This window comes from Dromiciops gliroides, chromosome 2, assembly GCF_019393635.1.
Source record: "Dromiciops gliroides isolate mDroGli1 chromosome 2, mDroGli1.pri, whole genome shotgun sequence".
NCBI lineage: Eukaryota > Metazoa > Chordata > Mammalia > Microbiotheria > Microbiotheriidae > Dromiciops > Dromiciops gliroides.
Genome location: NC_057862.1, coordinates 426,171,772 through 426,195,370, shown reverse-complemented (window position 1 = coordinate 426,195,370; position 23,599 = coordinate 426,171,772). Strand labels below are relative to the sequence as shown.

At 46.5% G+C, this 23,599-nt stretch overlaps 2 protein-coding genes across 8 annotated transcripts in view; one reads left to right on the top strand and one right to left on the bottom strand.

The window, feature by feature from the left end:
* Positions 1 to 9,327, top strand: part of CRB2 (crumbs cell polarity complex component 2) — a 46,624-nt gene extending 37,297 nt beyond the window's left edge. The window contains exons 10-13 of the mRNA XM_043981480.1: positions 460 to 1,333; positions 2,064 to 2,180; positions 3,936 to 4,062; positions 6,359 to 9,327. Coding sequence (XP_043837415.1) covers positions 460 to 1,333; positions 2,064 to 2,180; positions 3,936 to 4,062; positions 6,359 to 6,586 — 1,346 coding nt within the window. The 3' untranslated portion in view covers positions 6,587 to 9,327. The remainder of the gene's footprint in view (positions 1 to 459; positions 1,334 to 2,063; positions 2,181 to 3,935; positions 4,063 to 6,358) is intronic.
* Positions 9,328 to 16,324: 6,997 nt separating this feature from the next.
* The window catches only part of DENND1A (DENN domain containing 1A), a 673,977-nt gene continuing 666,702 nt past the window's right edge, over positions 16,325 to 23,599 (bottom strand). For all 7 annotated transcript variants that reach the window (XM_043984170.1, XM_043984174.1, XM_043984173.1 and 4 more), the window contains 2 exons: positions 18,244 to 18,502; positions 16,325 to 17,758 (listed from right to left, as the gene is read on the bottom strand). In XM_043984170.1, the coding sequence (XP_043840105.1) occupies positions 16,454 to 17,758; positions 18,244 to 18,502 (1,564 nt within the window). In that variant the 3' untranslated portion in view covers positions 16,325 to 16,453. The remainder of the gene's footprint in view (positions 17,759 to 18,243; positions 18,503 to 23,599) is intronic.

Sequence of the window (23,599 nt, the reverse complement as noted above, 5' to 3'; positions counted from 1 at the left end):
CCATATCTTCTAAGGGATCTTATACTGATGAGGGAGATTCTGGGGCTATGCACACCCCTGGGGGTAGTTTGACTACCACAATCCCAAGGATGATCTTGACCCCACAATCCCTAGGGCACCCTAGGCCAGGTATGTTCACAACCCCAGGAGATTTCCTGGGTCCTGTGTCCCCTCTTTTTTAGCATAGCCTGATGAGCCAAATATTACTCAAGGACATCCTCAGACCTCACATCCAATAATAGGCTGCACTTACTTCAGGGTCAGTAGGGATTTCCCAGATCTCCCTTTCCCTGCTAAGGATTGCCTGGGCCCCATACTCTCTAAGGATGCCCCATTCTTCACCCCCTATCCCTGGGTTGTTGCAGCCCTACTAGGCCCTCTGTGACCAAGTAGGGAGTCGACCCTAGCTCTGGCCCCCAGGCTCACCTTTGCTCACAGAGTTCTGTGCCTGTCCCCTAGGTTTGGCCAATGCTACGTTCCAGGATCAGCCGCCTGTCGTGTTCACCAGCTCCAATGTGTCGGCCAAACGGGAGCTTGTGGCTCTCTCCTTGGCTTTCCGTACCCGGGACCCTGAGGCCACCCTGTTGCAGGCAGCTGGGGAGGGAGCCTCCCTGTGGGTGGCCATCCGCAATGGCTCCTTGTCCATGTCGATCCGGAGTGGGAACAGCATTGAGGGAGCTGCCTTCAGAGGTGTGGTGCCTGTTTCCGACGGGGCCTGGCACTGGGTTACCCTCACCATGGAGGATCCAGCAGCTTCTGTCTCTCGCTGGTTACTGCAGCTGGATGGGGCCAGGAACATGACCCTTTGGGGTCAGGCAGGGAGCCTGGACTTCCTTCACAGCCATGTGCAGGTTGTTTTGGCAGAAAACTTCACTGGCTGCCTAGGCCGTGTGACCATCGGTGGCCTCGACCTGCCCTTCGTCCGCCTCACCACGCCTCTGCCCCAGCCAGAGCAGTTCCTTCTGTACACTGGAGATGACATAGATCTGGGCTGTCGTGGTGGCCCTGTGTGTTCGGTGGAACGCTGTCTCCATGGGGGCACCTGCCAGGACCTCTTCAATGCCTTTAGCTGTGCCTGCAGCGCCGGCTGGGAGGGCCCACGGTGCGAGGTGGATGTGGACGAGTGTGTTTCTGCTCCTTGTGTCCACGGCCACTGTGGGAACCTGCCGGGCAGCTACCAGTGCCACTGTGCCCCAGGCTACACAGGGAGGGACTGTGAGACCAACGTGGACGACTGCCTCCAGCACAAGTGCCTAAACAGTGCCACCTGCGTGGACGGGGTCCTGAGTTACTCCTGTCAGTGCCCTCCTGGGTTCAGTGGCCCCCGATGCCAGTAGGTACCTGGGCTGGAAGGCTCAGGATATGTTATCCCAGCCAGAGCATGAGGCCTGGAGTCTAGAGAGCTCTGCCACAGGCCTGCTTCTGGTATTCCTTTTTTCTAGATGTGTGGCCTTGGGCCAGAGGCTTTGATCTCTTATCTGTTTCCTCCTCTCCAAAGCAAGGGGGCTGCACTAGCTGATGTCTAAGGCCCCTTCCCCCTCTGATGTCCTGTGCTCTCTGCTCTAACATCCTGTGTTTTGGGGCCCTTTGTAACTGGGACTTTCTATCCTCTTTGTTCTAACATTCTATGTTCTAGGATCCTTTCCAGTTCAAACATCCTGTCTTCTCTCTTCTAATATTTTGTATGTTCTAGGGCTCCTTACAACCATGACATTGTATCTTTTCTAATGTTCTATGTTCTAGGGTCCCTTCCACTTCTAACATTCTGGCTTCTCTCTTCTAACATCCAGTGTTTTAGGATTCCTTCCAGTTTGAACATCCTGCCTTCTCTCTTCTACTATGTTCTAGTATTCCTTACCACTTTAACAATTGTGTGTTCTAGGATTCCTTCCAGCTCTCGCATCCTGTCTTCTAGAGTCTGACGTTCTATGTTCCAGAGGCTCTTCCCATTCCAACATTCTGTTTTCTCTGTACTAGAGTCCCTTCCAATTGGCATTCTACCATTTTATGTTCTAAAATCCCTTCCCAGACTTATATTCTTTGATGTTCTGCTTATTTCCTAGGTGGACCTTCCCACCAGATGAATGCGGCCACAATTTCACTTGCCTGAATGGAGGCCACTGTTCTGACGGGCCTTGGGGAGCCAACTGTACCTGCCCAATGGGCTACACAGGCCTGAGGTGGGGAGAACCAAGGGGAAGGCTGGGCACCCATGCCCGATGATGATAAAGTGAGGGAAAACATGTTTCAGTGTCCCAAGGCAGGAAGAGAACTTTGAGCTGAGGCCTCTTCACTGAGGGAGAAGGGGACTCTGTCCAATATGGTCTCTGGCCTATGATAAACTTACAAACAAAGCTAGCCTTACTCAGTCAGGGCAAGTTGTCACTTATGAAGCATAACTGGAGGAACCACGGGATCAGATGATTATGGAATTTAGATTGAACGGAGCCTTGGAGGTCACTTGGCCTAGCACTGAGGCTCTACAGAAGAACTATGGCCTGGAGAGGATAATGGGGCTTGGCCAGTTACTAAGGCAGTTAGTGGTGGAGCCTGCATCTGGAGCCACATTCTCTGACTCCAAACCCAGTAATTCCTCCACTTGACCTGCCTGCTCTGAAGCATCTCCCCTGTTAGCCTGTCTGGGAAAGGCTGCTATGGGCTCCTCCTGCCTATGGGATCCCCCTGCAGGTCCTCACCAAGCTGTGTCCAGGCTTTGTGGGGAATGAGGGTCAAAAGGTTAGTGCCAGTCAGCTAGCAGGGTCCTGAGACAATGACAGAAAATGGGGATGGGTAACAGTTGTTTTGTCAGAGGGATAAAGGAGTTTAGTTTTGTTAGTGGAGCTGTTAATTAATATATCCATGCAGAGTGAAGGAAAAAATGAGAAATGCATCTTGAAATGAAGATACGAACATCAGCTTCACAGATCCTCAGACATATCTGGACACATGGCAGTTTCATTAGACAGTGGTAGAAATCTACTAGTTGGGGGAAGCAGTGGATAAAACACTGGCCCTGGATTCAGGAGGACCTGAGTTCAAATCTGGCCTCAGACACTTGATACTTACTAGCTGTGTGACCCTGGGCAAGTCACAACCCTCACTGCCCTGCAACAACAACACCAACAATAACAACAACAACAACAACAAAACATAACAAAATAAAACAAAACAAAAAAGAAATCTACCGGTCGAAGTCCTATCTAAATGGTGCTGTTGAAAAAGCCAGGAGGCCTGAGCTCTAGTCCTATAGGACCTCAGCCAGGTCATTTCACTTCTCTGGGCCTCTATTTCTCTGTCAAATCAGAGGGTTGGATTAATGACCTCTAAAGTATATTCCAATTCTAAGTGCATGATCTCATGATGCTTTCTTCCCAGTCCTACTCACTTGGTGTGTGACCTTGGCCAAGTCATTTCTCATCAGTTTTCTTATCTGTCAAGTGAGTAGTTTAGGTTAGATAATCTCTGAAGTCCTTTTCAACTTTCAAATGTGAAATACAATCCTTAGTCCCTTCCCAAATATGGTTGAAGGGTCATGGATAACACTCTTCCCTGCAAGGTTCATGGGAGTGAGATGCTAACTGTTCTCTCTTAATTGGTGAAGGGTCCTCTTAGGAACACAAGATTTAACAGAAGGCACTTTAGATTATTAGAATACAGAATGTTAGCATAGGAAGGGTCCTCCAAGGGCATCTGGCCCAACACTTACTGGAACTATACTTCCTTTTATAACACCCTTGACAACTGGTCATGCAGAGTCTTCTTGAACATATCCAGGGATGGGGAGTTCACTTTCCCCCAAAGTCCACTTTAGGACACCTCTGATTGCTAGGATAGTCTTGTGGGAGGTGGAGAGGAGCAAGGCCTTGGGGTTGGATTTGATTTTGGTTCTGGGACAGAGAGAACTGTGTTAGCTCTTCGTTTCTTCCTCTTTCTAGGTGTCAAATTCGAATTCCTGAGTGTGAACCCAACCCTTGCCAGAATGGTGGCACCTGCCAAGCAGCTGGGAGCGAGGTTGAATGTATCTGCAGTAGCAGTTTTGGAGGCCGGCACTGTGATGTGGCTGTGAGTAGGGGGCTCTGGGCTCTGAGCCCTGAAGGAGTGAGAGGGGTAGCTGAGGGGATTGGGCATCGTGTTGATGGTTTAGGATGTCTGGGAGCTGTGGACATGGTAGTGGGAATGGAGAAGCGTATAGAGAAATTAGTATAGTTGTTTGGCAGTAATCTGGTCTTTCATGGGGTACTGCTGTGGAGGGAGGAAAGAGAGCTGGCCCACAGTCCCACCTGCTGGCACTTCAACCTTGGGAGGAGCTGAGACTTTGTCTGAACCTAGCAAAGGGAGGAGAATGCCCAGGGTCATAGGGGAAGGGGGCCATATGAGATGGGTGAGGACATGAGTCTGAATCTAGGGGAAGGAGAAGTCAAAGGAATAACAGGAAAATACTCCGGCCATCTGGGAGAGGGGGCTTCCTTTCAAATAGCTTGTGGTTATAAAGATGAATCACAGGGCAGCTAGCTGGTACAGTGGATAAAGCACTGGCTCTGGATTCAGGAGGACCTGAGTTCAAATCCAGCCTCAGACACTTACTAGCTGTGTGACCCTGGGCAAGTCATTTAACCCTTACTGCCCTGCCCCCCCCCCAAAAGATGAATCACAGAATCATGGAGCTAGGAGTGACATCCGGGGGCATTCCAACCTACCCTGAAGCAGGAATGCCCTATATCCCCCCTTGACAAGTGGTCAGCTAGGACTCAGCCTGAAGACCTCCAGGGATGAGGAGCTCTCTGTCCCACAAGGCAACTTATTTAACTTTGAGACAGCACTGAAGTGTTCAAAAAGTTCCTTACATTGGGCTGGCACCTGCCTTTTTGTGACTTCTCCCCTCCCCCACTGTTACAGAGATCGAGCAGACCAAGTTAATCCCTCTGTCCCTTGACAGCCCATTAACTATCCTCTCTGCTCCCTGAAGTATTTCGTTCAGGTTAAATGGTTAAATGCCCCCAGTTCCTTCAATGGAATGCCCTAGGATGGGACCACCATCATGGTTGACTCCTCTGATTAGGTTCTAGCCTGTTACTGTCATTTGTAGGATGTAGCCCTCAGAATTGGACACATCATTCTAAATGGGGTCTGATCCAGGGACATGCAAAACCCCTGACCTGCCTTTTTTGGGTGGGGGGAGGTGGGGTGGGAATCCTTTCCTTTCGCCTGCCTGTGTTCTCCTTCTTGCTTATATGGTGAGGAGGAAGGGGCACTGGTCTAAGAATCATGTTCACAACTCCATTCTTTTTTCCCAGGTTTTCTCCAGCTCTGACATTCAGTGATTTCTGGGGACTTTGGGGGATAGGCTAAGGAGTGCCCTTACCCTCAGTTGTATTTTTCTGTCTCGTTTTCCTTCAGTTGGATTTAGGGAGGCTGAGGTAGAGAGATCAATGTGCATCTAAACAAATCAGAGTGGCCATTGTCTTCTGACTTGCTTTGACGGGGTGAAATTGTGAACCATGGCCACCTGCCCTGGTAGAGGATGGAGGAAGCATGTGAAAAGGGCCTGGAGAGTCTTAATGGACTTCAGGTTCAAAATGAGTCAGTAGTCTGGCAGCTGAAAAGGCTCATGGGATTTTAGGCTGAACAGACTGGACACAGTATCTTGCTTGAGGCAGGTGACAGTCCCAGTGTCCTTGTCAGACCTCTATTTCAAAAACCAGTTTAGTTCTGGGCACTGCATTTTGGGAAGGATGTTGTCAAGCTGGAGCCTGTTTCAAGGGGGACGACCCAGATAGGGAGGGTATGAGAGACTGTAGTATCCAAGGAAAAGTCAAAGGAAATGGGAGAGGGTGTTTAACCAGAAGAAGACTCTGAGGGGGATGTCATCACTGTCTCCTTATTTCAAGTTCTATCATGGAGGTATATTTCAAAGTCTATCTTGGAGTTTAGTTTCAGAGGAAAATCAAAAACCTAGGAGGTTAAAGGGAAGGCAGTATAAGGAAGGCCTTCCTAATAATTAACAATGAACCAAGGTGGAATAAACTTGCCGTGTGAGGTCAGTGAATTCTTCTCACTAGCCAGTTTTCAATCACAGGCCGGATGACCACTTGTAAGGGAGGGGCTGGATTAAATTACAGTTCTGAGTCTCAGTTTCTTCATCTCTAAAATGGGTTGGACTCTGGTTATCCCAAAAGTCTTTTCCCTTCTCTAAACCCCATGATCTTATGCTCCCCGAGGTCTCTTCCAATTGTAAAAGTCCATGATTCTATGACTCAAGAAGTCATAAGGATACTGGACAATCTATGGTCACTCTTTCTTGCCTTTGGTACTTCCCTTTGATTCATATCTCTCTTCTTCATATTAATGTCTTTTGCAGAAAGGGCCTCCAGTCACGCTGTTCTCGTTCCCATTGATTGAGGTGGTTGTGCCAGTGGCCTGTGGCTGCCTTCTGCTGCTCCTCATCGGCCTCCTCTCAGGGGTCCTTGCAGCCCGGAAGAGGCGTCAGTCAGAGGGGACCTATAGTCCCAGCCAACAGGAGGTGGCAGGAGCCCGGCTAGAAATGGACAGTGTCCTCAAGGTGCCACCTGAGGAGCGGTTGATATGACACCTCGCCCCCACCCCCACCACACACACATACATCCACATCCAGGCCAGGGATAGGGCTGTGGCCCATCAAAGCTTGCATGATGAGCCGGCCCAGGGCAGGGAGCTTGGGGCCTACTCAACTCAGAGAGCACACATGGGGCTCACTAAAGCAAACTGTAAAGAAGCACGAAAACCCTAATCCTTGGGGATGGGGCTATGTCACAAGAAGGGTCCTTCTTCCTCCCCTGGTGCCCCATGGAGCTTAGGACCACTGGTTCAATGCCCAGGGAAAACTGGGGCCAATCACGTTAGCCCTTGGGCAGGCAGTGCCTGGGTTTAGGAAGCAGAAGGTCAAGGATTGTGTTATAGCAGCAAAAAACTCTGGATGTGGAGTCAGACTTATGGCCTGGGTTTAAATCTTGGCTCTTGCGACTCTTTCCCTGTGTGACATTTCCCTTCTCTTGGCCTCAGTCTTCCCTTTTGTAAACTGAGAGGGTTGGATTTGATTATTTCTAAGGGTCCTTCCAGCTTTATCCAATGAACTCACTTGGCTTATTTGGGTATCTTCTCCCTTGATGCTAGCAACAGGGCAGGAGAGCTTCCCATGGCAACTTTTTCTTAAACCTGACACCCAAAGCACCATATAAATGACTTGGGATGGGGTAAAGATTGGCAGCGATGGCCCAGCAGGACCTTAGGACCAGGTAGAAACTGCCTGTCCAGGGTCCTCCCTCTGGCCTGCCTGAGGTTTTCTGATGGTCACTGGCAGAGTATACCAGGATGTGAAGAATCCCTCAGCCCCATTTCCTCCTGCTCAGCCTCAGGAAAAATTTTCATCTTCTGGATGCTTCCATGGACTTTTCAAGGGAATTCTATATGGTGTCTCCCATGCTTGGATCTTGTCCTCTTTCTGCTTAATACCTGTGCAGGATTCTGGATGGGGCCAAGGGCAGGAAGCACGTATGGAGGAGGCTTGTTGAGGACGGCATTTCCCCTTCTGTGTGTTGGTCGCTACCTTCAGGTCACCCTTAGGGAATGGGGAGCAACTCAGGGAACCAAACCTGAATGATAGGAATAATACAAGAGAGATAGAAGCCACCCTCCCCTTGCCCCTTCCTTCCTTCTTGTACCTATGTATTCCTATTTAAGGAATTGTGCTTCAGCTGGGCTGAGGCTGTGTGTGTGTGTGTGTGTGTGTGTGTGTGTGTGTGTGTGTGTGTGTGTGAGAGAGAGAGAGAGAGACAGACAGACAGACAGACTGTGGGGGCAGATTTCTGTGAGTATACATACAGTTAATTCATGCATTCCTTTATGTGGATATAGGCATGTGTTCACATTACACACATGTATATGCAGGGGTGTGTCCAAGGCACATTCGTTCATGTACATATCTATGTGTATGTATATTTGGTTGTGAGATAGGTCAAATGGGGGGAGGGGAAAGAGGGAAGGCTGTATGTCATGAGCCTTTGGGTTTCCTTGAGTTACTTAGGGGCTTGGCTAGAGTTGAGCTGGGAACAGATCCATAGAATGCAGGATTTCCCATTCCCAGAATACTTTTTGTGCAGCAGCTGGGAAATCAAGATGAAGAAATCTAATCAAGCCTGTGAGCATCTTCCCTCTTCCCAGGAATTTCAGTGGCACTTCTCTCTCAGTATATAGGACAAGTCACACACACTGGAGCTAAAGACATGAATTGTACTACTGAACTTTCTTAACACTGGAGCCTGGAGCCCAGAAGTGCCTTTTAAAGACTTTAACATGGCTGTTTGACTTCCTTGCTTTTGGTTGTAATGTGTTATTTTTATGTGCTTAGTGGAGGTGGTGATTTTCATTTTGTATGTTGTCCTTGCTCACAGCTATGATGGAATCTTCCCCTGAGGTTAACAGAATGCAGCTCAGCAACCAACAGACCAGTGGAGGCACCACATTGTTTGATGTCTCTGCAATCATCTGCTAGGGTGCAATGGCTAGTAAGCCTCTACATGGCAAGGGAAGATGATGAATCATCACTCCCAGCCAGGCAACCAGAAAAAGCCAGCAGAAACTCCTAGACTAAAACACTATTCTTTTGCTTTTTTTTGGTTTTTTTTTGCGGGGCAATGGGGGTTAAGTGACTTGCCCAGGGTCACACAGCTAGTAAGTGTTAAGTGTCTGAGGCCGGATTTGAACTCAGGTACTCCTGAATCCAGGGCCGGTGCTTTATCCACTGCGCCACCTAGCCACCCCAAACACTATTCTTTTGAATAATTTTTCCTGCTGCTGACTCCAGGTCCTTCTCCCTTGGCATTAGAAAATTCCTCATAGCTCCTGTTAAATCCCTGCTTGTCAGTCTGCATACTCAAAACCCCGTTTTGGGCACTCTATCCAAAAAAATCCACAGGGGACTATGTGGTAGAAAGGGCAACAAGGCTATCCTTAGCTTCCAAAGTGTTCTCTGATTGTCATACAAGTAAACCTAGGGGCAAGAATAAATGAATTAGGTTAAATTAGCAATGCTATGCCGTCCCCTTTGTTCTATATATCTGCCTTCATATTGTATACCCACCAGCAAAAACAAACAAAATCGAAACTCTTGTAAAGCATTCTGGACAGCACAAAAAGGCTCTTCTCTCTACACTGGAAAAAGCACTGGCCTTGGTGTCAGGACATTCCAGGTTCATATACTGCTTTTATGACTAAGGCACACATGACTCAGGGCAGCTAGGTGGTTTGATGTATAAATGGTCGGGCCTGGGGTCAGGAAGACCTGAGTTTGAATCCAGCCTCAGACATTTACTAGTTGTGTGACCCTGGGCAAGTCCCTTAACCCTGTTTTTCCTCTGTCTCCTCATCTACAAAATGAGCTGGAGAAGGAAATGGCAAACCACTCCAGTATCTTTACCAAGAAAACCCCAATTGGGATCATGAAGAGTTGGACACGACTGAAATGACTGAACAGCAACAACACATGACCTATGTGCAAGGCACTAAAGATGCAAAGTTTCTGTCCTCAAGGAGTTCATATTCTATTGGGGGATACAATATATAAGTAGAAAAAAATTTAAATGACAAATTGAAGAGGGAGAGGGAATTAACAACTAGAGGAAAGACTTCCTGTAGGAGGTGGTATATGGAAAGCCCTGGAAAGAGGCTAGGGATCCTAGGAGTTGTGGAGGGGCAGGAATGAGGTTGTGCATCCCAGGCATGGACATGGGAGGTAGAGTACCAAGTTCAGAGAATAAAGTGAGATGGACTGAAATGAAGAGTGAATAAGAAGGCTATGCTTGTTCCTGGAGGTCTCTTCCCACTGTGTCACTCCAGGCTATTCTGACATTCAGTGTCCAGTCCAGGAGGGAAAATGGTATAGTACAGTGAAAAGAACCTTCCTCTGGAGGTCCCTGTCTCAGCCCCCTGGGTCTTTTCACCTGGGTCTAATCCCTGGGGAAGCCAGATTTCAGAAGCTCAGAGAAAGGAAGCCTAACCATGAAGTACAGACTATAGGCAGGGCTGGAATTTGATGAGTAGTCACACAATGAAATCTGCACATGTGTTGGTACAGCATGAGATGCCAGTTAGACTTTACCAGCTTTTCCTTGGGAGAGTCGGTCAATCCTGCCCCAGGACTAGCCTGAGTCGACTCTGTGTCCTGAGGCTGTTCACTCTCCGAGATCCTCCTGGGATTATCTAGGACACTTGCCTGGTACACCTCCTACAGCACCCACCAACGTGACACTGAGGGAAGGGTCCCCAAGAGGCACTAGGAGAGGGGCAGCTAGATGGCGCAGTGGATAAGGCACCGGCCCTGGATTCAGGAGGACCTGAGTTCAAGTCTGGCCCCAGACACTTGACACTTAGTTAGCTGTGTGATCCTGGGCAAGTCACTTAACCCTCATTGCCTCGCACCCCCCCCCCCAAAAGCATATACATAGACATGTACATGAAGCCATACATTGATGATTTGGATCTGAGTCTCATTCTTTCCACTCTTTACTAGGTGTGTGACTTTAGACAAGTCACTTTTCTCTGGGCCTCATTGGTAAAATGTGAAGGTTGGACTAGGTGTTAAGGCCCCTTATGGCACCAATATATCTGTTCTGAAGTCCCTGCTAGAATAAAGCCCATATTCTAGAGGCAGCTAGGTAGTGAAGTAGATAGAGTGCTGGACTTTGAGTCAGGAAAACTCATGTTCAAATCATGCCTCGCTTAGATTCTAGCTGTATTACTCTGGGTAAGTCACAACCTTTATTTACTTGTTTCTTCATCTTTAAAATGGGAGCATTTACCTACCTGGGCACCTGAGGTTCAAATGAGATATTTGTGACTTGTTTTGCATACTTGAAGTTCCATTTAAATGTTGGCTATTCTGATTTTAAGATCCCTAGTGGTCAAAAGTGGATGGAAATCCTTAAATATCATGAATCCACCATTGCTCAGGCCATGCCCAGATCTCTCCCTTCATCCCCACATCAACTACACTGGTAGGAATAACCACTAACTATTTAGCTAACTCCATGGTCTCCATTTCCCTGCAACTCAGAGACCCTAGCAGCTATGGAAGTTTTACTATTAGTGATCCTTTCATTGGGCAGTATAGTAGAGAGAAAAGAACTCTGGAGGCAGGAAACCCAGCCAGCTCAGACCTTAGTAATGGGGCATCCTTGAAGAAATTGCTTGCTTTCTTTGAGCCTCAATTTCATCATGTATAAAATGGAAATAACACTAGCATTCCCTGCCACTTGAAGTGTTTCATAGACTCTGAGGCATTATGGGAATCTAAGCTCCCATTCTACCATAAACAGTGGCTTCTCTCAGTCCTCCTCTTACTTTAGTTTATCAGAGTTTACTCTCCCCTTCTGTTCTCTGAAATTTCTGAGGATAGGATTAAAGGGGGGATTTTATAGGGAAGTTCAGTGCAAGCAAGAACTTGGGTCTAGAGTCTGATCTGTTTATTTGACCTGATACCTCCCACCAGTCAGTTTAAATTCTCGACTTGGGACTAGTATTGGGTCCATGTCATTGCAAGACAAGAGACAATCCAAGATCGTTTGCTGTGTGATTTGGGGCCAATTACAACCTCTCTGGACTTCCGTTGTCTTATCTATAAAATGGGGATAATATCAGGTACTAAATTTGTGTCCTCTCTTCCCAAACTTTGGAGTTGGGGCCCCAGCACCTGGACTGCTGCTGGGCAGGTGGTTGGATTTTTACTGCTTCTTCCTTATTTTGTTTGGGTTTCCATGTGTGCCTTTGATCCACACATCTGTTCAAAATATCTAGATACCAGAGAATACTGTTTGTTCAATAGCCTTCAGGGACTTTCATCTGTCCCCTGAAAGGCTAATGGGCGGGATTTGTTAACATATATTTCCAGACTCTCCACTGAACTCATTTCCCACCCCACCCCCACCCCCCCAACCTCAAGGGGATTAACATTAAAGAAGTTGAATCTCTGATGCTGTTTCTTATGATATTGGCTAATATTCCAGAGAGGTGGTATGGGATAGAAGGCGAGGGTAGTGCGTCTTCTCTTCCATTCCTCCAACATCTAGGGGGCCTCAGACTAAACCCAACCCGATTCTGCTGGGAGCAGGACTGCAGGTTAACTAAATGTGTTAAAAGATGGGGCTCACATTGTATACTCTTAGATAAGTCACTTCCTTGGGCCTCAGTTTCCTCATCTGTAATATGAGAGGGTTGAGCCAGATGGTAACTGAGGTCCTTTTTAATTCTAAATCTTATGGCTATGGGTCAGGTCGGTGGAATAACCTAGATTCAATAACCAACAACCTGAATTTAAGAGGCACTACTGGTGTTACCAGAAAAGCCATTTGCATGGAGTCAGGGCACCTAGATTTGAGGCACCCACTCTGCTGTATAATCTTGAACAAGTCATTTGCCTTCTCTAAGCCTTAGTATCTTTGGCTGTAAGTATAACAGTTCATAATAATCATTCAGCCCTGTAATCTTACCGAGGCCTTCCGCAGACAGCTGTTGTTATCACTGCCTCTATACGATATCCCTCTGGAGTTAGTAGTACAAGTATGGTTATCTCCGTTTTACAGGTAAGAAAATTGAGGCCTGAGCCTCGAAGGTGAAGTGACTTGCTCACAGCCACATGATTAGCATTGGAGTTGGGACCTGAATCCTTCTATCTTAAGACTCCTTGTCCAGTGCAGCTTTCAGTGCCACAGCAGCTTTCAAAATCAAGAGGGGTTGGAGGTCTGGGATTCTGTTGCATACTTCTTTTGCAGCCTGCCCAGACCCTCACACTGGACTGAGCATACAGACAGCACTCAATAAATACTTGTTGGTCTGACCCGAAATCAAATTGCTATTTTACATCTCAGCTAAAATCCACACATAGCTCCTGTATCATCTCTTCCCTGGTAAAAGAGCGACATATAGTCTAAAGACCTTGAGGGGCAACTTCCTGAGCAAATCAATTTCTTTTACTTTTGCTCATTCAAGGATAGGCTTAAAGCCCTGAAGAGGAGAAATCTGGGAGGTGAGGTGGTGGCATGATCACTATCTTTATATAGTTCAAGGACTGCCATGGAGAAGAGGGATTAGTCTTGTTCTTTCTGGCCCCAGAAGGCAGAAATAGGAATCTTCCTTATAGGAAGCATAGCTTAACAATTAGAGCTACCCACAATTGCTTCTTGAGGTAGCAAGTTCCATGTACTGGAGTGTTCAAATGGTGGACAGATGACCCACTTGTCAGTAACGTTGTAGATGGTTATCCATTCTCCAGGTAGGGAACTAGACATGACTTCCACATTTTCTCCCACCTCCCCAGTAGTGTATTCCATACCCATCATCCAAAACAATCGCGGCTGTTCTCTTGGTTTGGAATGAAATTTTTTAGTCCTGATCCACTTTCTCCAGTCATGTCTGCTTGGCTCCCAAGCATGCACAAAAGAAACTGGGTCAATTGTTTCAATGCAGAAGCATGTGTTAGTTAACCAGGTAGCACGTATCCCCTTCACTCTCATAACTCAGGCATGGATGAAGGTGTGAACCTGCCTGCCCTGACAAGTTGGCTTCCTTTAGAAATACAGAACTTGGGGTTTAAACCAATCAGTTGGTATAATGCATCTGAATTAGCATCATGGAATGTCTGAGTTTTAAGGGACCCTGAAATACAGGATGTCAGGGCTAGAAGGAACTTCAGAATATGGAAAACTGTCAATGAAATTCCACAGGCTTTGCCAACTATATCAGCTATAACTTTGCCAGCTCTATATTCTGTAGCTAGAAAGGATCTTGGAATAGAAGAACATAGAAGGTTAGAGCCGGAAGGGACCGAAGAGGTTGTCTTTTCTCACCTCCTCATTTTAACTAAGGAGAAAATGAAACCAAAAGAAGTGGCTTGTCCAAGTTTACAGAGTTATGGCAGAGGTGACACTCGAATCCACCTCCATTACCGTTCAGCTCGGTGATTTTCCCACAGTACCAAGCTGCCTCCCTTTTTTCAGCCCCCCACCCCCACCCCAGGCCTGGCACTATGGATATCAAAGAAAGTACTTTGATGACCAGGTAAACAAAGATGTTCTGCCCGAGAGGATTTTATTGAGCTGTCACAGAAAATTAATTCCCAGGTTTGCAAATTCAATCCAGTAAGTGAAGAAAGGTACATACAGTGCTCATATGTGGACAATACATTGACTACTATTTCCACCCAATTTCTGCAAGTGTGGTTCACAAGATGAAATAGGAGCCATCTCTGTACTTAACAATGGTCTCAGCTTCTTCAGTGTGCTGTTCGTGTGTGCCCTTCTGACCCAGCCTCAGTCCGAAGGGCTCCCAGTGCTAGACATAAAAGAGGATGGTGGAAAGATGCCTTTCCAGGATGGGGAGGGGTCTTGTGCGTGCCTGGGCATCACTGATATGTCCCCTGGCATGGCACTGATCTTTGGCACATGCCACTAAGGGGAGAATGAAACCATGGAAATCTAAGCATGCATTGCTTTGGGGGTCATTGGGATTGACCTTCTATTCATTCCAGTGTTGGGCTGAGCAGTCCAGTCTGGCCTGGCTTAAGGAACAAATTCAAAGATTCAAGTTCTTCGACTCCAGGTGATGAGGCGACTTCTGAATCACACAGGCTTTATAGTGGAGGATAAAGCTCTGAGAGACTATTTCTAGTTCCTGGATCCCAAAGTGACCGCCTGATTAGCCAAAGCAGCAAGTATTCCCAGAGGTCAGGGACGTCAATGAGGCCCACGTGGCTCTCCCTGAGCTGTGGACGTCTTCATGATTACGGATAGGATTGCTCAGGTGGGGCTCAGAATCTAGGGCAGCACTACAGCAGTAGGCTTCATGGATGAGCCGGCTCATCCAAAATCAGGAAATGAAAGACCAGGTCGAAATGTGAACAATTTCCTTTGTCCTCAAAGGTTGTTGTTGTTTTGTTTTTTTTTAGACCTAGACAGCCTAAGTAAGTTTCAGTTTCAACCATCAAGGCTTGCCCCCATCCACGACATAATGAATTGAATAAAATAAAGGAGGGGAAATTACAGATAAAAACATCAAATCTATCATTTTCAACTTAACTCAGGTGTGGGAAAAGTGAGCCCTGGCTCTGCTCTTGGAGAAAACAGGCACAGATCTGAGGCTCTTCTAAGAGCCAGCCCTTGACTTCTCCACTTCTGGCTGTAGGGGAGAGGAGGGAGGGATACCATTCCCCCTCAGTCACCAAGAAGCAGCCAAAGAGAATCTAACATGGGCAAAATGGTTTTCTCCTCCCTCCCCTCCTAAGTTACCTCTTTCCCCTTAACCTTCTCTCCCTGAAAGCAGGGGCATGTGTGAAAGGAAGGCCTCAGTGAGCCCTGATGACATTCCTCTTAAGGGAAAATCAGCAGCATTAGCCAAAGGCTATGTTGTGAAGTTGGATGTGGCTTTTGACTCCCAGTCTATGCATCTATCTCCTTTTTCCACTTAGGTTGAACAGGGCCACCTCCCGGGATAGATTGGCTAGAAATGTCTGGGCCCTGACTTTGATAATAAAATAAGCTACTATGACATCCAGTTTAGACGTGGCCATTTAGGACCCTTATCTATCATATTAACATAGAGCTATAAGAGCAAGGGTATAATAGAAGGGCTCCTCTTAATGACTCCTTCTGATGTCTTTTTTAAAATCTTCTAAAAATCAAAGTTGCTGGTGTCCAGGGCTGGCTCTGTGCTACGTTTTCCTGAAATAGGAATTTCAAGGATCAATGAACCCTAGCGTGTTGAATGACAAAAAACAAACAAACAAAAATCCAACCCTCCCTATGAGAATCAATGTGGCTGGATGGTTGGGTCTACTTCTAGGTAGGCTTTGAAGAGTGTCTGGGATGAAGATTGTCTAAGAATAATAGAACTTAAATCTTGAGACAAGGAGTTGGGGTGGGGAGAGTAGGAAGAGCCTCTTCGGACACCCAACTTGGGTTTCATTGTCGTGAGTAAGGCCATGGGTAATGCTGACATCCTTACCTGTCCACAACTGTTGGGCACAGGGGGATCTGACCAGATAATGGGCTAGGAGGAAAGAACTTGACTCCCCTGCTGGTGGGGGTGGTATCAGAAGGGAGAAGTGAATTATCAAGGGGTCAGTGCAGAAACCCATAGGAAGGATGGGACCAAAATGCAGACCAAGTCTGCCTTCTGATGGCAGTGGCAAAAACCTTAGGAAGAACTGGACAAAGTAGGGTTTCACCAAGTCCAAATTCATTTCCATCAGTAGAAACTGATTGGAAGTCATAGCCAGGGAAGAGGAGACAGGGGAAGGAGGGGAAGGTATTATTTCTTTACAATAGCCAGTTAATCCTTCATGCTTCAAAACTGTTGGATTTAGACAAACCCCAAACACCTTCCAAAAATACACACCCCTGTCTACCAACCTCAAATTCTTCTTTGGATCTTACTCAAAAGTTTCCCAACGCTTCCGAAGCTGCTCCACTTTTCCTTGAGTGGGCGCAATCTCCTGCTTAGTCTTCTGTAACAAATCCTCAAACGGATCCCTGGTTTCTCTAGGGCCTGAAGACTGTAATACTGGCTCTAGGCTATTGAAAGGCCTGGGAGGAACCACCGGAGGGTCTCCAGGTCGAGGGATCAACCCCTGTTTGGCCTCGGCTGGCCTTGAGCTGGAGCGCACTAGGGGCAACGTTCGGATTTTTGAAGGGCCACCCAGGTGGCTGGGCTGGCTTGGGCCATCTTGGGCAGGGCCGTGGCCTGGTGGTGGGCAGGAGCTGACATGTGGCCCTGGGGGAGCCTGGCCAAACAGATTAGGCATGGAGAGAGCTGAGAGGCTGGGCTGAGGTCTTTGTGGCGTATAAAAGCCAGGGCTGGATGCCATAAAGCTGGGAGTGAAAGCCTGGCCCAGGGGAGCTGGAGAGGGGGCAAAGGGCCCTCCAACACACTGGGTCATAGACACTGGCAGAGCTGTTGGCACATGTTGAGTGAAAGGGTTGAGTGATGGCTGGAGGAATGGGGTGGTAGCTGAAGCTGAAGGGAAGCCCAGCTTGGGCCCAAAGGGGGTGGATGCAGGAGTAAAGTCACCCACACTGCAGGGAAAACCACTTGTATTGGGAGCTACTGAGGCAGGGGGAGCCCTGTCTGGCCAGCTGGTTTTTAGAGGATCTAGGAGAGTCAACAGGTAATCACTCTCACAGCCTGCAGGGTCTGTGACCACACGGACTGGCTTTAGAATATCAGTGGCACTACTAGGGGTAGGGAGAAGCCTTGGTGGGGGCGGCAGATAACTGAGGGGCGGTCGACATTCCATATTTCTAGAGAGGGTCAAATTCCCAAATGCCTCTGGTATCAGTTCGGAGGTGGCGTCAGGAGGCCCAAGGCCTGGGGTCTTCCCAGGTTCAGTGATGACAAAGGGTTGAAGCTTTGCAGGCCGGGCTGTAGGTGGTGGGGGTACAATGCCCAGCTCTGGTGTCTTCCTTCCCTGAGGTCTGGGGATGGTGATGTTGCCCTGTGTAGGAGTGGGGGTTTCCTCTTTCTCTCCATGGGTCAAGATGCTGTCCCGGCTTCGGGGTCTCCGAGGCAGAGAGGGGGTACTCCCTAGAGATGCCAGGGGCCTTTCTGGGGAAGGCTGCGAATGTTTGTTAGGAATGGCCATGTCATCTTGGCCCATGCTCCACAGTTTGTTGTAAGGATGGGCGAGCTTCAATCCAGGCATGATTCTACTTCTTTCACTTGAGCACAGGTCCATTCTCTGTTCACAGAACATAAGACAGAGACTTAAGATCTATTTTGGGTTTCACAGCATGGATACAGAGAAAAACGCCAATATATTGCAAGCCTCTCTGTTTTGTGAAATGAAATTAAACCAGATCACCTCAGAGGTGCTTTCCAGATCCAACACCCAAAGTTCTCTAATTCTAAAAATCATTATTCCCCCTGAGCTCTAACATTCTACATCTTATGTTGAACCATCCTATGTTCCTTATAGCTCTATTATAATTTTATGTTCTAAGACCCTTAAACAGTCTAAGCTCTTGTTCTATAGCTCTACATTCTTAGAACAGTCAGTGTTCTAAGCCTTTTGGCTTAATGTTCTAGATTTCCTAGTTCCAATGTCTAGTGTTGGCTGCAGAAGGAAAGGCACTTCCATGCGAGGTTAATTTCTTTCTGAGCAGTCATTACTGGAGAGAGGGCAGTCAATACTCCTTCTCCCTCACTCCCCAGCTCTGGCCATACCTGGTAATCAAATGTGCAAGGCTGGTCGCCCTGATCCTTGGGCAGCCTGAGGTCTTCTAAGCTCTTTGCTTGGCTCAGGGGCTGAGGCAGCTGTTCTACTTCCAAACTGCTGAAGATGTCCTCCAGGAGGCTGATATCTGCAATTCTGTCAGGTGCGGGGGGTGGAGGACCCAGGGCTTCCTTTGCTCGCTTCTCTGGGCTCCCTGCCTCTTCTCCATCTGCACTGTCTGACTCTCGCAGGACCCGGTAGGGCAGAGGCCTAAGAAGAGACAAAGTCTGAATTCCAACCACATATACTTTGAGTCAGCATGTCCTTTTGGGGAGATGACACTTTTTTAACCCTAAGCAAATTAGAGGAAGCTTGGGATAATGGAAAAAGCACTGGACTAGGAGTCAAGAGAACTGGGCTCTAGTCCTAGCCCAGCCGTGAACTTGCTGTGTTAAACTGGGGAGAGAACTACTCTTTCTTGAGCCCTTGTTTTACAAAATGGAGGAGTTCAAATCGTAACTTTATTAGGAACCTGCTGGGTAACTTTATCCCTCTTTGGGCTTTAGGTTTCTCATCTATTCAGGGATCTATTGGAAGAAGATTAGAATTTTGTTTTTTTCTGTTTTGGACTATAAATGGATACTCTGTTTCCTGATGTGTTTCCTTTTCAAGTCTGACCAGTTTATTTGAGCCAATTTATGCTCTGAATGCTTATATATTGATATCTTTTGTATGCCAGTGACCATTATGAGTACAGAAACGGATATGAGCAGAACGGATTTTGCATCCCTAGGATGCTGGTGTTAAGTGGTTCACCAGGAGCATTCATATGTCACTTTTTTTTTAAAACTTTTGAGCAGATCTAGACTACCTGTTCTTTTCTTTATTGTCTGAGGGTTGGCAAAGGCCATTGTAAACACCAAAATAAGTGGTAACCTATGAGAATTTTATAAAATGATGCCTGCTTACTAAAATTTTGTAACTGTGATTTTGGGAGTGAGTGTAATTACCCAGCCCATCAGCTATGGAAGGCCTGTATCTTTGTGGAACAAAGTTAATTTTTGGATTGTTTTCGAATTATACCATGTGGCCTTTGCCAAAAAAAGCATCCTGGTTGATTTGCTGGTGACAGCAAATATTTAAGGGAAGAAGTTTCCTCCCCACCTTGGTATAGTCACAGAAGATGAAGAATGTAATTACAAGGTATTAATGAGGTGTTACACTAACTGTAAAGATACTTTTTATACCATGTTTATAAGGTGAAAACACCTGTTCAATTGGGTCAATAAGGGAACAGTGTGATTGGCTGAATAAATAAATTAGTGATGGCTTTGTGGCCTTTAAAGAGCTAAGCTTTGGCAGAAACTCAGTAGTTCTGGAATAGAAGAAATTATAAGCCGTAAGAGATGCTACGAGAAGAGAGGATTTTTCTCTCTTTTCTCCCCCCATCAATCATTTAGCTTTGGAGGGTAGCTATTTTACTAGTAGGAAACTAAGCGATTTACCTAGTAGAGAAGCTGTCTAGGGAAAGATACATTAGGACTTTACAAAGAGACATCTTCCAGGCCCTACAGTTATAGGAGATGTAAATGGCCTGGGCCACAGTGTTTATCCTATCTCACCATCATCATACTCTAGGTTTGAGCCCACTCTTCCTATGGACTGTGTGTGTAGTTATGTGATAATGTACCTTAGGTTTATGGGAAGGGGGCTTCTACCTACTATTCTTACTCTGCTAGTTTAGTGAATGCCTTTGTTAAGAGCTAAATGAATCTACTGGCTGATTGTTAATGGAAGGCACATTGTTGAGGGCTTATGAGTACTGGGAGTGGAACCCCACGAGGTTACCCCAAAAGTATCTATCCTCTGGGAAACCAGTCCATATGAAAGTGTGAGCTGGAGTGAGTACCCCACAGGGGGTTTTATAGCATAAAGTCACACAGTAAAGCTAGGTCCTAAGACCCAAAGTCCAGACAAGATGTTAGGAAGCTAATGATTATTGAAACTAGGATCCAATCAGGATGAGTTGCCATAGCATGGGATGGAGAGAAACTGGACCCAGTCGGCATAGTTTTCTCACACGCAATTTTCCCAGGCACCTCACCAAAACACAGGAAGAACACAAGGGGATTTGCATGCGCCTGGGAGGGGAAACAGTATAATGTGTATCCAATTAACAATAAGACCTGACATGCCTTTCGGAGGTGATTGGCATCTGATTGGCAGCCGGTCTCACTGTGGCATTTAAACAAGGTTTTAGATTAAGGGGGGAAATATTTGTGAAGGGAGAGAAAAGGGAAAGGTATCGTGGCAGGAGCCTACCTTCCCCCCGAACGCAGCAAATCATACACATTCATGAGCCAAATGTGTCTGAGTTCATCTTTCACAAGCAGAGGAACAATAAACAGATGCAGGCTGGGAGGGGGGCCACATAGCTAACGCCGGTGACTTGTACTGCACACCCTCATGCTGCCCCCCCTCCAATGGCATTTGGTGGCTAACAAGCAGTCCTAGCTCATTAATGGCTACATGAAGACCCAGGGCTGAGGGAGGCTGAGGGCAAGGGTCACACAGGCAGGGAGCTGTGCAGCTGAGCCTTGACTGGGAGGTGGGGGGAGGGTGAAAGGAAAGGCAACGACAAACAGATCGAGGAAGGCAGAAGGGCTGAGGGCTCTGCAGAAGCAGGTTTCTATTGGGGCAATATCAGTGTGTGTGTGTGTGTGTGTGTGTGTGTGTGTGTGTGTGTGTGAACACACACAGGGTGCAAGTCTCCTTCCCTGACTTGAATCCCTTTTCCACATCATATCCCATCAGAGGAATGCCTGTAAGACCTTTGGGAAATCATTCCCCTTTCTTGGACTTATTTTCCCAACCTGTAAAACGAAAGGGTTGGAATAATTTGACTTCAAGGTCATTTCTAGCTCTAACATTCTATGTTTTAACATTCATTGCTCTGAGGTGCTTTTCCAGCATTAACATTCTGTATTCCGGTGTTTTATGTTCTAGGGTTCCTCCCAACATTCACATTCTAGGGTTCTATAAAAAGCCTATCTACATGGGACATAAGAGGTTCCCTAACTCTGGGGTTGCTCATTTGTTCTTGTGAAATTTCTAAGCACTTATAACTTTTTGTTTGTTTTAGTGATAATTTCACCCTTCAAAGGTGGAAGAGCTAAAAAGGGGAGATTCTATTCTGGATATGATTTTCATCAACAAGAGAGGAACAAGTTACTGGGATGGAAATGATGAGAATTTTAGGGGAAGGGGAGTGACCACTTCTAGAGTTTGTTATAGATGATAGGAAATATGGGGATAGTCTGATATGCCCTTTAGATTTTGGTAAAGCAGATTTCAAAGAGTTCAGAGGAAACATTAGGTAGGATCTCATGGAGTAAAGTACTTCAGGGGAAGTCAGCCTTAGGGGGCTAGGAGATGCTTAAGAATGAAATTCTGAGGATATAAAGGGAAACGATTCCAAGGAGGATGAAAAAAGGCGATTTGCCTGATGATATCAATATGGATTCACTGAGAACTTACCAACCCATCTTGGGTTGTAAAAAAGAAATGTGCAGAAGATGGAGGCAAGACCTGGTGACAGAAAATGAACATAGGAGAGTGGCCTGGTCTTGTAAAAATGCTATGAGGAATGCCAATGCCCAGAATGAGAAAAGCAAAGGAGAGCAAAAAGGTGTTTTTTATTTTGTTTTAAATCTCTATTGGGAGAAAAAGAAGGATCAAAGGAGGGATGTGACCTTGGGTTGGGATGGATAGGACAATGGTAACTGGCAGCAGAGAACAGGATGTTTCCTCTGATATGAAAATGGACCCTTGTGCTAGAAATGATAGAACAAAAATGACTGGCAAGGAGTTGATACTCAAGACAAGTAAGGAGAGTCCCTGGCTGTCCTCAATGAATGTCATTCATTTTGCCTAGATGAACTCCATCTTGAGGTCTTGAAAGAGCTGGTGGATGTGACTACAGGCCCATCCCCGCGCTATGTGAAAGATCAGGGAAAACAGGAGAGATGCAATAATACTGGAGAAAGGCAAGTGTCCCAATTTTCACAAATTACAGGCCAGAGAACTTGACTTCAATTCCTGAGGATAGCAAAACATAAAAGAGATGGATGATGAAAATCCAGAAAGGAAAAGGAAGAGCCTGCCTGGCTCCATCAAGCATAGGTTGGGACAGACTAACCTCATTTGCTTTCTGGACAGGATTAGTAAACTAGTAGATGAGGAAAATACTGTAGATAGAGTTTTACCTTGATTCTATCTTTGCTTTTTAATAAATTACTCTCTTCTTGTGGAGAAGATGGAGAAATAATGGATTAGACAATAATGCAACCAGCTGGATTCTAAATTAGTTGGAGGCAAAGAGTAAGTTATTAATGGTTCACTGTCGATGTGGGTAGGAAATTTCCAGTGGAGATGTAGAGGGATCTACACTTGACTCAGTGCTGTTTAACATTTTTGTCTTTGACTCAGATAAAATTCTAGATGCTATGTTCATCAAATCTGCCCATGGCACAAAGCAAGGACGCATAGCTAACACATTAGATGATAGAATCAAAAATCCAATAGGATCTTGAAAAGCTAGAGCATTGGGTTGCTTCTAATAAGATCAAATTCAATAGGTATAAATGTAAAGTCTAGCACTTGGGTACGAAAAACCACCTTCACAAATATAAGATGTGGCAGGCATAGGTAGAAAGAGGTGCTTCTGAAAAAGACCAGAGAGTTTTAGTGGCTAGTGAGTTCACTATGAATTAGTACTATGATGTAGCAACTTCAAATGCTAATGAGATCTCGGATATAGCTTTTAGAATCAGGGAGGTGACAGTTCCACTGTACTCTGCTCTTGGCAGGCCACATTTGGAGTATTGTGCCATTCTGGGGACCATGGTTTGAGAAGGACATTGAGAAGCTAAAGAGTATCTGGAGGAGTACAACCAGGAAATCAAAGAGCCTTGAGACCATGTCATGTGAGGAAAGTTTGAAGGAACTGGGCATAGTTAGTTTGGAAAAGACAAGACTCAGGGAGAGAAACATGACAGCTGTTTTCAAGGATCATCATCACAGGGAATGGTGGAGGGACTAGATTTGTTCCATTTGTCCAAACTGGGGCAATGAGTAGAAGTTGTAAAGAAGCAAACTGGAACCTGATGTCAGGAGAACCTTCCGAATCGTGGTTGTGGTTCAGCTGTGCCCCATTCTTCTTGGTAAAGATGCTGGAGTGGTTTGTCATTTCCTTCTCCCAACAGAGCAGCCTTGAGAGGTGGTGGGTTCTTCCTCCCTGGAATCTTCACGCAGAGGCTAGGTACTTGTTGGGTGTGTTACAGTGGAGATTCCTTTTGTGTAGGGGCT